At 38.2% G+C, this 15,006-nt stretch overlaps 1 protein-coding gene across 1 annotated transcript in view; it reads right to left on the reverse strand.

The window, feature by feature from the left end:
* The window catches only part of st18 (ST18 C2H2C-type zinc finger transcription factor), a 40,922-nt gene that overhangs the window by 1,199 nt on the left and 24,717 nt on the right, over positions 1-15,006 (reverse strand). The window contains exons 7-22 of the mRNA XM_041055295.1: positions 11,619-12,332; positions 10,752-10,886; positions 9,792-9,882; positions 9,604-9,696; positions 8,834-9,042; positions 8,330-8,529; positions 6,115-6,360; positions 4,646-4,755; positions 3,970-4,032; positions 3,587-3,655; positions 3,246-3,308; positions 2,482-2,562; positions 858-1,079; positions 602-690; positions 357-460; positions 92-238 (exon numbers count right to left, since the gene is read on the reverse strand). Of these exons, the coding sequence (XP_040911229.1) occupies positions 92-238; positions 357-460; positions 602-690; positions 858-1,079; positions 2,482-2,562; positions 3,246-3,308; positions 3,587-3,655; positions 3,970-4,032; positions 4,646-4,755; positions 6,115-6,360; positions 8,330-8,529; positions 8,834-9,042; positions 9,604-9,696; positions 9,792-9,882; positions 10,752-10,886; positions 11,619-12,332 (2,636 nt within the window). The remainder of the gene's footprint in view (positions 1-91; positions 239-356; positions 461-601; positions 691-857; positions 1,080-2,481; positions 2,563-3,245; positions 3,309-3,586; positions 3,656-3,969; positions 4,033-4,645; positions 4,756-6,114; positions 6,361-8,329; positions 8,530-8,833; positions 9,043-9,603; positions 9,697-9,791; positions 9,883-10,751; positions 10,887-11,618; positions 12,333-15,006) is intronic.

Raw genomic sequence — 15,006 nt, forward strand, 5'->3', positions numbered from 1 at the left:
AGAAATGACAATTTATAGAAAATGAGATTTCTTCCAGGACAAGTTAGATATAATGAGTTGTAGTGGAGTCTGTGGTCAAGGCTTACTGTACCATTTGAGGCAGCTGAATGTCTGTTAGACTGTTAATGAGAGCTTGGCTAAGGCAAGCGAGCTCCTTCAGAAGGCTGTCGTTGTGCTGTTCGATCATCTTGTTCTCCTCTTCAATTGTCTTCAGGTTACATTCCATAGACGAGATCTGCTTTCGAGTACAAAAAAAAAAGAAAGAAAAAAGCACAAAAAAAGAAACTCGTCAAATTAAGAGAGCAAAAATTTCAAGGTGCTGTCCTTAAAACAAACTTGTGAGAGTAAATACTTACCTGGGTTTGAAGTTGCATCATGTCTGCTTCTATCTTCATGTTGGATTCATTCAGTTCTTTTATCTCATGATCCAAATGTTGAATGTCTTCTTTGTTTTCAACACCTGAGTTCAAACAGATAATCTAATTTATCATGTTCACAATACAAACATTGATTTGATTTTTTTTTAATTTTATGCCAAGATACGTGCGACTACAAAATACTTGAGTATTTTCGTACCACACAGCATGTCAGTGTAGCTTACCACTGCTGGCTTTCAGTTTGATAGTCATCATTTCTTCTTCTGAGTGCTTTTTCTTGATGCTCTGCGCGTTCAGTGGGCAACCCGACAAGCTAGTTCAGCAGGTCATAAATGACAGTTTTAGGTGCAAGAATATCACCAAACTTTAGCATCAATAGCGAGTGTGAATGGGAGTAAAAAGGTGCCATTGTACAGTAAGAATGCAACATGTCGACCAGCAGTATTGTTTAGAGATAAAATGGAGGACAGGCGACCTCACCTTCTGTGAGTGGCAAACACATTATTGGCATGTCCAAGGCCATTGCAGCCAGGCAAGGGACAATGGGGCAGTTCCTGTTTATTGGCCTTCCAGGCAAAGGGCAGCCCATTGATGGACGACTCCTTCTGTCTTTTGGCAGCAAGTGGACAACTGCCTGCACTGCGGTGGGACGTGTATTTTCCCGATATATGGCCCTGTCCATCACATCCAATAACTGGACACCTACCAGAGAAACAAACAAACAGTTGTACACGTTGTAAAACCCGCACAAACTACTGATTCAAACAGCAATTTGCATTTCATTGTTACGGAAAAAACAGAGACCTTTTAACTGCACAGAAAATAAGCACTTCATTGTCAGACTGCAAAAAAAAAAAAAAAAGAAATGTTTAAAAAATATTGAAACTAAATCATTCTCTGAGATTATTGAAAAAATCTCTCTTTCAATAACTAGACCGGAAGATTTGTTAACCATTAAGTTGATTAATCCAGCCAAATGCTGATTAAAAATGAAGTCGCCAAAACTAGAAATGGACTCAAATAATCGCATTAACTATAAGTTACTAATCCACTAAAACTTGAGTTAGAGCGAACGTTCTGTTCGGTGAATACATTTCGAGGTGACTGATATTTGTGCTGGAAAAACATAAGCACAACTCACGCTGAATATCATTAAGAGTTTGTGAGTTGTATTATCAGGCCTGTTTTCTGCAGGTCAGTAATGGAGTGACATGAATTACAGATAATTGTCATGTACCCCCTCATGCGAAAGAATGTAATTTGGAGGTGGCTAACCCTTTCCCTTATTGATAAAGGTGAAAGGTCACCTGAGATGATACAAATGGCACACATGCTGTAGAGTGCTGCTGCAAAAAGCCTGTTTCAGCATTTTGTTGCTCGACAGCACAGCAGCACTTAGAGGACAAAACAACATCAGTCCCATTACTTACATCTACCACAGGTAGGTAGCTTGATGCAAGGCACCAGGACAATGGAGGCATGCCATATGGCCCACTATTTACAATAATCTAGGGACATTTGCTACCCTCCCCCTGTCTCTCCCTTTCTCTCTTAATGTGTATGAGATCTATTCCAGTCTAATTCCTAAGCTCATGCCCTTGCATTAGTAATTAAAAAGAAAAAATCAGTGTCCAGATGTATAAGTAAACAAGGGCTCGTATATCTGACTTTGGATTTAAACTGCAAATCAATTACATTATGTTTTTTTCCAATAACACTTTCACAGACAACAATGATTAAGCTTCAAATGAGTGCGATGCCATCGGAGCAGGCAATTCAACATTTTCTTAGTGTACTATAATTACAAAGAAAGCACTCAGGGTGGAGCAATAAGCCATATATTCCATTCAGAAAATAGGAAAAATACAAAACCCTGAAAAAAAAATCCCACAAAAACACATGGCTAATCCTTAGAAAATAATTCACTAATGTTATGACAAGAGAAGTATTATTTTCTTTGTTTAACTTAATGGCCTCCAGGTATAAAGCCCCGGGCACAAAAGCATGACGCATTTTTACAATGTTTTCTCATTTTATTTTTGAAACAAAAAACACGACAGCACGGGATGAGAAAAAGAAAAAAAAAACAAAAACAAACTCTTACTTAAGCTCTTGCTCATCTTTGTCATCCTTGTTTGGTGTGAGCTTCAAACCTCCCTTTCTGGCACGTGGACATCCTGACAAGCTAGAAATGTTTGGAGACAGTATGGGTTAACATGAAGGGAATCTATTCAAGAGTTAAAACAAAAGCTAAAATCATACAGGCGGCTATGAGGATTAAGGAATTTCAACCACACATTTACGCAAATCTAAATTTATACATCTAAACAAATAAAAGGTTTAATGATTAGTACATCTCGGCCTGTTCTTTTGTTGTAAAGTTGTACAAAATGTACACTGATGTGTAAAACAGACTTGAAATGCGACTTAATTTGGATTTTAAAACAACACATAAAACAGTAATAAATTGTTTGTTTTGCTATTTTTTTTCTTCTGTTGTTCAGTTTCAGTCTTAAAGGGGTTTTGTTGCACATTTAATAAAATCCAAATTAATGAATTGATAAAAAACTAGTTTTTGTATAGTTGTGTATTAGCACATAGCAGCCTGTTGTAAAGTTGTACTAAAACTGCACCGATTTGTAAAGCAGAACATCAAACAGACAGCTTTAAAATTGCGTTCAACTTGGACAGTAAAATAATAAATAAATGCATAGATAGATGAAAAGGCAGCCAACAAAATCAGTGAGAACAAGAACTCAAAAAGTGCAGCATGTTTGCAGTATACAGCGAGACTTTCACCATCTGTTTGAATGTCATGCATCTGACAAATGTATTTCATGCTCAGTTGCGATGATTTTTCTCTGCTACCTTCTGTGCGAAGCATAGTTCCCAGTCACATGTCCAGATCCATCACAACCAGGTGTTGGGCACCTGCAGGTTGAGAGACACAGAGACCAGGTGCTTTTTACAGCAAAAGACTGCGAGCAGAGCAGTGGCTTCATGCTAATATGCAGAGCGGTAGTACAAATAGCAAACAACTTCATGTGGAGTATATAGAAATTGTGCCTAATGTGTAGTAGAAAGGAAAGGAAAGGAAAGGAAAGGAAGGGAAACATTGACCTAAGCTGACCTAAACTGAGGCAAAAACAAGCTGCCTAGTTTAATGTGATAAATCCTTTAGCAACAATAACAGTTTTCCAAACACATACTTTAGTTCCTGAGAGTTGGCTGCCATCAGTGATTTGAGTGTTTTGTCAGCCAGGGGACATCCAGACACACTAGAGAGGATAAAGAGCTAACAGTCATTTTAAAGCACTCTTTGATCACAGCTGAATTAAATAATCTTCATACAATGTCTCAATGCATATTTATTCAAAATTATTTGAAAACACAATTCCACTTCCTCCCTCATGAAAAAAAAAGCTTTTTCCTGTCATCAATGTGAAAAAAAGAGATGATATAAAATCAAACTATACAAGCTATGTGACAAGTTTTCAACAGTAAAAATCAACATAATTAAACAATCAGCACAGTTTGCCTTGTCCATATATCTGCTAGCTGATGCTAATGAGAGTGTAATTAATTACAGTACCTCCGATGTGATGCATAATTCCCCGTCACGTGGCCACTGCCGTCACAGCCTGGGGTCGGACAGCTGCAGGAGAGCACAAAGCGTTTAATACACAGATTACTCTACTTCCCACAGACTTTGAAAAGCTTGAACTGAAGCTTTCTTTGACACTGAGAACCTTTTCATGGGCATTAAAGAAGAAAAAAGAGTTAGTACAGCGGGAAGTTTAGTAGAAAATTATTATTTTATTGCCCAACAATCAGTTTAACAATGTCTCTGAATGCCACTGAGGAAGTCGGAGGGGGAGCTGTGCTGCGGAAACTAGAGGATCCTACTTTTCTCGAGGTGTAATTCTCAAGAGGAGACCCAGCAGAGCATGCACTCTAACTACAAGAGTCAAGAGTTGTAAGCTTGTACAGGACATACAGGGAGAAAACTCACTTTCAAATAGATACATTTCTTCTCCACATGAACCTGCAGACATACCAGTTACAATCATATGTAACACACTGAGTTTCATTTCCTGTGTTTTGACTCACTTATATCAAACTGTCTTATTTAAACAAAGGTGCAGTTTGGAGTTACACTTTTTTTTTTATAAATACTGACCATCTGCCAACTTAAAGGGAAGCTTACATTATGCACAGCTGACTGAATAAAGATGCCTCGAGATGCTGCAGTCTTTAACGTAACGTACCTCAAAAGCTCTTTCTTTGAATCTCGTAATAGCAGCTTGGTTTTGGGGCTTATCATGCTGCTGTCTCCTTGATAGTGCTGGTCCTCCAAGGAGACCTGATCATAATCCTCCTGCAGAGAAAGAAAAGATAAAAACATGACCTTAACTGTCCAAAATATCAAATCTAAACACAATCTGCAATGACCCAAAAGTGAATAATTAATGAAAAGCCCTGCATAATACTCTTAAAACACAAGCCCTGGGGGTTAGAGTGCAAGGCAAAGAGATTATGCTTAAGGATACTTATACTGTAGTAAACCATACATCCATTTAAAGTCATACTTAATCCACATAGTATTTATGATGCATAGCCACGATGTATGGATTTCCGTCTTTCTTGTTTTTCACAGACAAGACTGTGCAGTCACCAGATGTGTATGATTTAAAAGCAGGTCAAATGTGATAACTCCTGATATCAACTACAAATGAATACCACCTGTGAAATAAAGAAAAGAAAACCTTTAAAGCCCAGATTAAGCTTCATTCAGGCCCCTGGGCAAGAGTGGTATGTGGGGACTAGATTAGCACTACAGTCCTCAGTTTTAATGTATTTAATACATTTTATAGTTTCACAGATCTGACTGGAACTGCTGCTTTCTCTTAGAAAATGTCACCATATATTTTATTTTGTAATTTTGTAAATTTATTTTACAGTCAACAGTTACTAAACTTTTGCAGGCCAATTCAAGTATTTTTAGACAAAATTTGACACATTAACTATTTCTGCACTAAATTTGACTACCTTTTGGGTCAATGAAGTAAATAAATGACAGAAGATTCAGTATTTCTCCACCATATTTTAATTCTTGTCAGTGTGGAGAGGGCTTTGAAACAGCATTTAGACTTTATTTGTTGGGAAATAAAAAGGTAACACTTTATTGCAGGTCAGTAAATTCTTATAAATTCCCTTTTAAGTTTCAATAGTAGTTTCAATAATAGTTTTGAAAGCAATTATTCAGAAAATAGAAATAAGCTAAGGTAATAATAAATGTATAGTGTAAATATATAGCAAACTGTATAATTAGAACATGAAAAATCCAAATGATCTAAACATTTTAGAGAATTTCAAAGAGGTGGGGCATTGGAAGACAACTCATGTCATCAGTATTTCTAACCTCTTGACTCTGGCCCTGCTGACCAGGAAGTCTATGAATCTTGTCTCTTAGTCTTTTACTATTATTCTCTTATTGTGCTGCTTTATCTCAGTGTTTTGTTTGCACTGCTCTTTTTGCACATATCTGTATAAAATCCTGAAATTTCGTATTCTTTGGTGACAAGATAACACCTCAGAGACTGCACTGTGTTCCAGAGACCTTCAAATTCTCATCCTCTACCACTTACATTTCACGTGTGCTTAATTAAAATCTATATTTTTAAATTAAATTTAAAGTGACAGTTGTATGTGTGTGTGTGTGTTTTTTTTTCTTTACCTCTTTGTCCTGTAAAGTGTGTGCTTTGCTGAAGTTGACAGGGATGGGGCTCTCCCAGCTGTCTCTCTCACACAGCGGCTGGTAGAAGGCGGGGCTGATGAGCACACTCCCGCCTTTGGCCACAGTGGACTCAGGAGGAGACAGCGATTCGTCTAAAGGGGCCTTCATGTGGGCTTTTGCGTTTTCCTTACATTTTTTCATGCTTAAGTCCAAGGTGCCATTTTCATCCACTTCTATAAGCATGTCCTAAAGGCAAAAAGTTTAATCCTTCAAACCAGTACAACATGTAACGTGCTACAGAAGAGTACAATAAATAAAGTGTGGCTCTGATATCATTGCAGTACGTGCTAACATTTGAAAACAAATGAATCAGAGGATAAAAATAGAAGCTATTTTCTAATTACTCGAAAAAGAATGTAAATAAAACAGTTCTGTGTCTCATTAATATGACAGAAGCGATATGGTAAACTGGAACCCAACAACATTTCACTGTAAACATGAGAAATTATTTTAGAGAAGAGTTCAGAGCAAACAAACAGTGTATTTAAATAATACATACAGTGGTTATCTCACACCAGACAAAGTACCAAACTAAGCCAGCGTTAATTCTGCTGAACACAAAAAAAAATAATCACTGGTGTGTAGTTTTTCAGTGACAGCTGCGTCATCTGTTTTCTAGGACACACAACCAAGATGGCAGCTGGGGAGAGGGGTGGGATGGGGAGGGGGTGGGGGTGGTGGGGGTTGCTGGTTTTAGGTCATCATTATTATAGCAAAAATTAAAAAGCTTAATATGGCATAAGTTTCCCCGCTGACAGATGTGTTTGTCGTTTTTGCGCTGAAACGCAATGGCATGATGACTTATGGCTGTTTTATGGTATTAAAAGTTTTACCTCATTAAATGCTGAAATCCTTTTCCATAAATGGAACCAATTATTCAACGCATATGTTTCATTAAACCCTATACATCATTATTTTTTGTAACAAAGGGGAGCCTTTCAAATTAATTAAAGGGGATAATTTTCATGAACATTGGATGTGGCTGTCCACTTTAATTATCCAGCCATTTGTTGATGTGTGTACCGAATCAAAATAACACCAGTGTGAAACTATAGGATGCGTATAAGACTTTTTGTGATCTACCTTTATTTTGTTTTTATCTAAAACTTAAACAGTAAAAAAAAAGATTTTCTTTTTTCTGTTATTGATGTATTAATGATGTAATTTAGCCCCCTTGTACTGTTAAATAAGTAAAATCAGCTTGCTTTCACGCCTTAAAGGCCAGCTTTTTGGTGCTTTTTTTCTGTGATATTTCATCTTGTAATATACATATGCAGATAAGTTAAAGCATCCGACAGCATATAACACTCTAAATATGGCCCCTTTTTTTTTCAGACTTGAAAGCTGTTCTTTATTTTGTACGTCTCTCCAAGACAACTAAGCTGTAAATGAGAACAGATGATTAACTTGCTAACACTGTTTTATTCATTCAGTGGGCTGGTACCTGGTACAGGGCCACATTCTCAGCTCAACAAGCTGGGAGACAAGGATCTGTGCTGTGTAGGTGTGGAAACCTTGAATCATCTACAGTACAGTGTGCACGTATGTAACCCACAGAATGTGATCAATATTAATCATGAAATGAGTTTGGAAAAAGTTGAACACAATGCCGGGCTGGAGAGAAAGACAGCTGAAGAGATTTTGGATCCGCACACGTTTCCAAGAGGAGTTTGGATTTTGTGTGAATTAAACTTTTCAGATGTTAACTCCTTTAGCTGATTGGCTTAATCCGTTAAAATGCTTTTAAAGACTATCTGGTGTAGACACACAGCCTATGCTGGATCATATAACTAAGCAAAATATCCTCTGCCATCTGCAGTGGGCAAGATGCATTTTCAGACAACAGTTCAGGGTTTTTACATGCCAGCTGATGTCGAAACTAAATACAATACCACATGTTTTATAAAAAATAGACAAGTATTTGTAACTGGGAAGGAAGGCTGATTGTCTTTCTTCTTTTGATGTGATTACACAAATTTTCATTTGTGTACATTAAAGCTTTATAGAGTGGAAACCTCCTTGTTTTTCTGCCACCAGAGCACCAAGCTCCCTTTGCCAAATTCTGTCTTTTGATGTCTTCCCTTTTTATACACAAATCAGAGTTCCTTTAAAATGACCACATTAAATACCTTTCCAAGTGGTCTAATTTGATTACCTTTGTGGAGGTTGCCAAGGGCCGGCCGGCAACAGCCTCCATGTTCTTCCGGTAGCGAGTGGAGAGGTTAAGGATGGCGGCGGTCGCTGCTGCCGCTTGGAGACCATCTTCTTTTTTGAATTGACTCGGCGGGCTGTGCTGACCAGAGGTGGGCAGGCGGCCACCTGGAGCACCAAGGAAGCCAGGATACTGCTGAGGTGCTAAAAAACAAATAATTAGCCAATAATTTAGTTACTAAAACACCAGGTGTTCCACCCAAACTTAATAAGAAAGCAAGTTGTAAGTTGATATTTGCCACTGATTCAAGAAAATAAAGACAATCATCAAGCAAAAACAAACTGATAAACATTTCAAAATAAATTATCATTAATTTTGTGGCTGAAACAACATCTACATATTTAAACCCCAAGGCAAAAAAAATACTTTGCCATAGTTATTCTTCTTCCATAACATGTTAATTTACAAGTAACATAATTTTCTTTTGGCTAAATATCTGAAGCTTACAATCAGGGAAATGTGACATTTCCTGGTCCTGGTTGGTTCCCATCAGAGGTTGTTTGCCGAAGACCTGTGCATCAAAGCTGGCATAATCAAAGCGGATTCTGCTGTACTTGTCCATGTCTTTTGTGAGGCTGGTTTGCAAGGCGGCTACTGGATGAGAGAGCCTGTAGTTCAGCTGGTTCATCTCAAACTTTTTTATCAGGCCGAGGGCTCTACAAGGAGACAGATTGAAAACAAAAAAAATATTTTATTTTATTGTGTAAAACTTATGAAATAAGACGCCTGTTCATAAGTTCATATTAAGCAGTTAAGTATAGACATTGTTTTAAACCATTCAGGGATGCCAGTGCTTCTGTACACATAGAGTCTGGGATCTGATGTGTGTTGTAGATCCACAGCCAGGTTGCCAGACTAATTAATATAGTAGCAGTGGGCATCCTGCCCATGATATATCCACAGGGAACAAAGAGTTCTGCTCTTTTATCATCTCTAATAGAGAGGAGCTCACAGGACCAGCAACCATTGCTTATGTCTGCTTGGAAAGCTGAAAATAGACTGTGTGTTCTGCAGGGATCAGTGAATAAAAATATCCCACACTCTCTTTAACAATAATAGTGTTTATCACTTTTTTGCATAACCTCAGTAAGGCTTTTACAACTTCAGTCCACTACAGAGCTGAATGTGATTTTTCTGGGTGCTTGTTGTAATTATTTCTCTGCACATGTGACCACGTTGAGAGCAGCGAAAATCCCTAGCGTTATCTGGCATTATACCTCGGTGAGCGGTCAGGTGTTTGTCTGCATTTCAGGCTCTCATCCTGAGGTTTGGAGACTTTCACTGCAGCAGCGATGGGGCAGCCTGAGAGACTGGTTGGGGAGGAAATCAAACACATTAGCCTAATACTGTAACTCATCTATGAACAGGGTACAGATTTTCTAATGGCTTTCTCCTGTGGATGTACCTCCGGTGGGTGCTACGGTTGCTGTTGACATGGCCTCTTCCTGTGCACCCGGGTGTAGGGCACTTGAGGACGTTCTCATGCATGGCCAGGACTGAGGGGATGTGAACGGAGAGAGGAGATAAGCTTGGTAAGAGAAACATGTCCAGCATAATTCGACATGTGAGACATAATGAAGCTGAAAGATTATAAGATGGTAAATGCATATATATGTACTGAGCATTTTGGAAATAAAACAAATACATTTTCAGACATTAAACGATGATTTATGTAACTGGTTGGTGCATTAGAGCCTACAGAGCAAAGATCCTACAGACAGAAACAGGAGAAAAAAGCAAAAGGCTTTCTCATTGTGAGGAATGCTGTAATGTGGCTGAAATGTAAATAGCTTAGTGCAAAGAGGAGCGTAACAAGACAGCTGATTATATTCTTCAAAACAAATGCGTCGTTAAAGGTCCGCTCTGTATCCTTAGAAACTTCTTTTCTGTACATATTCTGCAATTAGTTTGTTGGAGTTGTCTATTTATTTTTGAATACTGCGTTAGCTAGCCCTTTGATTTGCAAATACTGCCTCCAGTCTAAGAGCACGCGCTTTTTTGAAAAAGTTAATTACTTTTTCTGTTCCTTTTGTAACATTACTGTTTAATGTTGAATGTTTGTTGAGTTATATTGAAATGACTTAACAATCGCCAATGTGGAAAAAAAAAAGAAGAATTCAATATTCACACATTACAACACATTACGTGAAAGAGAGAGAGAGAAAATCCTTTAAGTTTATTTGAAAAGTTTCACGCACATCTTTGAATTGAACCAAACATATAAGCAGGTCTTTCTTGTCTTTGGGCCCATGCTAAGAGGATTTCAATTACTGTGGTTGATTGTAAATCCGAAAACTGGCAGTTTCTATGAGTATAAATCATCCATTGTACTGTATGTATACACAGAACTGCTCGGGCAACTTACTCTCAGGAGGAACTCGGACTTTATGAGGACACCCAGACAAACTCCTGTGATGTGGGTACAGGCCAGTCACATGACCAGTACCATCGCAGCCAGGGGTTGGACACTTTACATCCTTTTTATCTGTACGTGGAGAATCTGTAGACACAGTAAAATAAGATTTCACAATTAAAAAAAATATAATGTAACCACTGTGCTGATGCCTAAGCACAATGAAGCTGTTGTCTTTGCATGTGCTCTATCAAGAAATGTTGAAATAAATGAAACATACATTTAATGTACTTGTCTTGTGTAGATATACAGATTGAAATATCATGCAAAGCCAGATACTTTTTTCACAAAATGCATCTATTAATCTGTCATTTTAGTTAAGGCTGCAGTTCAACACAGAGCATTCACTTCTTAATGCCCATCCATCGAAAGATTACATCTAGGATTACACATTTAGCCACAGTCATTTGAAGAATCAGAGGGAAACATGAGAGGTACTTTAGGAGGATTTAAGACTTATGGTCATGGTTAAATATCCAGTTGATTCCTATCAAAATCCAATATTCTGAGTAGTAGCAATTCCATCAGAAAATTTTGTTCTTCTTTATTTTAGTCTGTTTATTTATTACTTCACTTGTTGCCAAAATGTTTTTAGTATTTAAGAGGATTTCCTCCCTCTGATTCCCCCCACCCTCCATGCGTATGCTTCTTTTATTCCTTTTAATGTTTTTTTGGGCACCCAATCATCCAAATCACAAGTGGTCGATCAGATTTATGCTGGATGAAGGTACAATTGTGAAAAAGGTTTGTTCCCATGTCTGTTTTTATCTTCAGATCAACTTCATTTCACTACACAGGTCTTTTACTCTTTATTGTTACCTTTTCCTCCATGATAGTTGAGTCTGCTGTCCATGTCCATCATCCTATGGTGCCTCCTCTCATTGGTCATCTGCTCCATGAGGAACCGGTCCATTTCCCTGTAGGCATGGTGCAGGACCTGTCTTTGCTCTGTCTGAAGAGCTATGGCCTGCTCCAACAGGCTGAGGTTCACCCTCCCTCGACTCATTTCAAGGCCTCTCTCATGGAGGCCCAGCGCCCAGCCGTCCAGCCGAGGTGGCCTCTCCACCTCCGTCTCCCCGTCGCTGTCCTCCTCCACAGCGGGCGGCCTGTATCTTAAAGCCTCAGCCTGAAAAATACTCCCTCTACCCACTGAACTACCTAGTTCTGAGTGAGGTTCTTCTTTAATGTGGCCGTTCCTGCCCGAAAGGTCTTCAGAGGCTCTGGAGGGACTGCAGCCTGAGCCGTTCACCTTGGCAGACAGAGATAAAGGCTCCCACTCAGCTTCCCTCATGTCTCTGTATGGACTCTGTGGTGATGATGTACTGCTCATCCTGTCTTGACTTTGGTCTTCTTCTTCGTTATTAAGGAGCTCCTCCTCATCTTCATCCATCAGGGGTTCAGACATGTCTGGCTCACACTGTGGAGAGCCGTCAGATGTAACTTCTGACCATCCCAGTGAATCGCTGGACTTTGCTGCTGCATCATAGCCGCCATTTCTGTTAGCCACTCCATTGACTGCATTTAAGTTTCCATCTAAAACAACAAGAAAACACTTATTATTCACTGTGTTTTTAAGTGTTTTAAGAACAGATATGTTCTTTTGTGACCCTTCAGTCACACACAGCATGAGAATTGATTGTATGTCCTTGGTAATCTTCTCCAAATCCTTTCAAGGTTTTAGATTTTCTATTACTTTTCAATGAGTAATATCTTCAGAAAAACATGTTTTTATAACCATCTAGAGGATTTATAAGAACACATGTTGCAATGGAAATAATCATAAGGTTGCAAGATTTCCGAGCAATTCTTCAAGTATATTGTAGATAACATATATGACCCTTCTTTCTGCTAGTTGAACATGAAACCTGGAGATGAAGAACACAATTGTTTCCTTCTCCCTCTGTGTCTCCAATTCGAGAAACAACCCAAAATAGATTTAGGACAAGATTATGGAGGGATTTACAGTGCGTTGGACAGTGAACATCAGTTTTTAATTAGTAATGTGTATTTTTAAGTGGAAGCTAAGCAGCAACATGTTGTCATCTGCACAAAAAAACTGATTTAAAAAAAAACACAGAATTGTTGTTTCTAAGGATAAGAACAAGGAAAGTGAGGAGGATTCCTGAAAACACAGATGGAGGAAACCACAAACACAAAGGTAAAAGAGAGAAATTTGTGTGAGCTGCCACTATCTGTGTGGCAGAACTTGGTTTAGGAGAAGCCAACCATACACCTCAATCAAAAAAACTGACAAGAATTTTGTTGGATAAAGGTGTTGAAGGCACAACAGCCAGCAGCTCCAACAGGAACGAGAGGCTTGCCTGGTGAACAGGACACAAAATAGCTGCTGCAAAATACAAGATTCATTTTGATTAGATGTTTTTTTTTCTAATTATGAGCAGCTTTACATGGAAAAGGATAAATAAATGTATTTATTTAATTTAAATAACAATTACCAAAGTATCAGTGTAAATTAGATTGAAACCACTAAATTAAAACAGGCTTGTTTTTGAATGTTGAAATGCTGAAATTATTCATGTGTGTCATTTATGTGGGTTTGAGTGAAGGTGAAATATTCTAGCATTTCCTGGTTAACAACATATCCTTTAACAACATAACATTATTTGAGAGTAAAAATAGAATTCTGCAGGAAAATATACATTATTTAAAAGTTCTTCCACTTATTTAATATTTTTGTTTGAGAGAATGAATTACTATAGTTTTAGCTTCTGGCTTTTTTTTAAAAATCCTTGTGGGTGTGAAATGATAACATATATGATGTAAGTAGTGCCATTATTGCAGATTAATATATATATATACATATGCATTTCTTCTTAAATGTTGCACTCATTTTATATAATCTCTTTTCCGCAGCATATTTTGCTGAGTGCTCTCAATAATTTAATTAGCATTGTCCTTTGGCCCCTCCGTCTTTTAGAACAAATCCAGAAATCCCGTTCACATGTGCAGAAAGCCACAAGACTGTGTGAAGCCTTACGCGATGAGAGTCTGATCAGTGGAACAGACAAAGAGGGTTAGGGTTATCCCTTAAAATGCTTCTGAAACAACACTTTATTAACACCACTGATAATATTAAGTCATGGTCAGTGATTAACAATGGAAAGCTATCATCTGGACTGATTCAACAAAATCTCTCTTGATCCTCCAAAACCAGTCAAACTTATGCTCGATTAAGGCTCTTTGGACTGCGAGGGTTTCTACTTTCAGTCGGCTGGACTCTAGATCCTCTTAAGTGGCCAGACATCACAGACCGAACCAAAAGTAGGATTCGAGAGGTTGAGAAGATAGATAGAGATGGATTGTGAGAATCAGATCACACAGTGCTGAGGATGATACAGATATAGGCATTATCAGACAGCTACCACTTATTAATGGGAGCGCCACAAAAACTTAATCCTCACCAAAAGAGCTTTAAAACATGACAGAAATTATCGCACATTAATGAAAAAAAGGTAACTCTTTTTCTGACATATGAGTTTTTACATTAGTGTTTGCAGTGGAATTTGACGTCTGGTTGCAGATGCATCGTGCTCGGGCAACATTACAATGTGTTACTATCTGTTCCCTGATATGAAAAATATTTGAAAAGAGATGTCTAAAGACAAACCCTGTTGAATGGAAAATTAAAGCCAGTTACACGTATTTACATTTATGAGGCAAGCAACAAGGGTTTTGTTTTTCATCCAGATGGACTCCCAGGCCTGACACAGCCGCATACAGTCAGACAAGCACACAGACGTATGCACACAGACAGACACAGACACAGACACACACATAAGTGCAGTGAAAAAAGGAAAGAGATGGAGGAAAAAAACTTGGATCCCTCCAGTGGTTTGTGTGTTGGAACAGGTGAACAGTTTGTACTCCAGAATAGCCATTACCAGCACTCTGCAGCAGGGCTGCAGTTGGCTGGAGTTGAACGCAGTGTGGCTCGACCAAACGAGAGGCTTATTTTTCTCCCTTTTTGTTAAAATGCAGATATGACCAGCTTCCCACTGCAAAAATTCTTACTGCCTCCAGTCCACTTCTTCCAATTTTTGTTTCTCCACAAAAAAAAAATTAGTCTCCAAATCTCATAGCAGCAAAATATGTTCTGAATATGTTAATCAATATCAATCCTCATTTGACACTCTTTAGACTTTTTTTTTTATTCTGGCTTGATTTTGTTTTGCTTTTAAGCTATAGT

Source organism: Toxotes jaculatrix, chromosome 14, assembly GCF_017976425.1.
Source record: "Toxotes jaculatrix isolate fToxJac2 chromosome 14, fToxJac2.pri, whole genome shotgun sequence".
Taxonomy (NCBI): Eukaryota; Metazoa; Chordata; class Actinopteri; family Toxotidae; genus Toxotes; species Toxotes jaculatrix.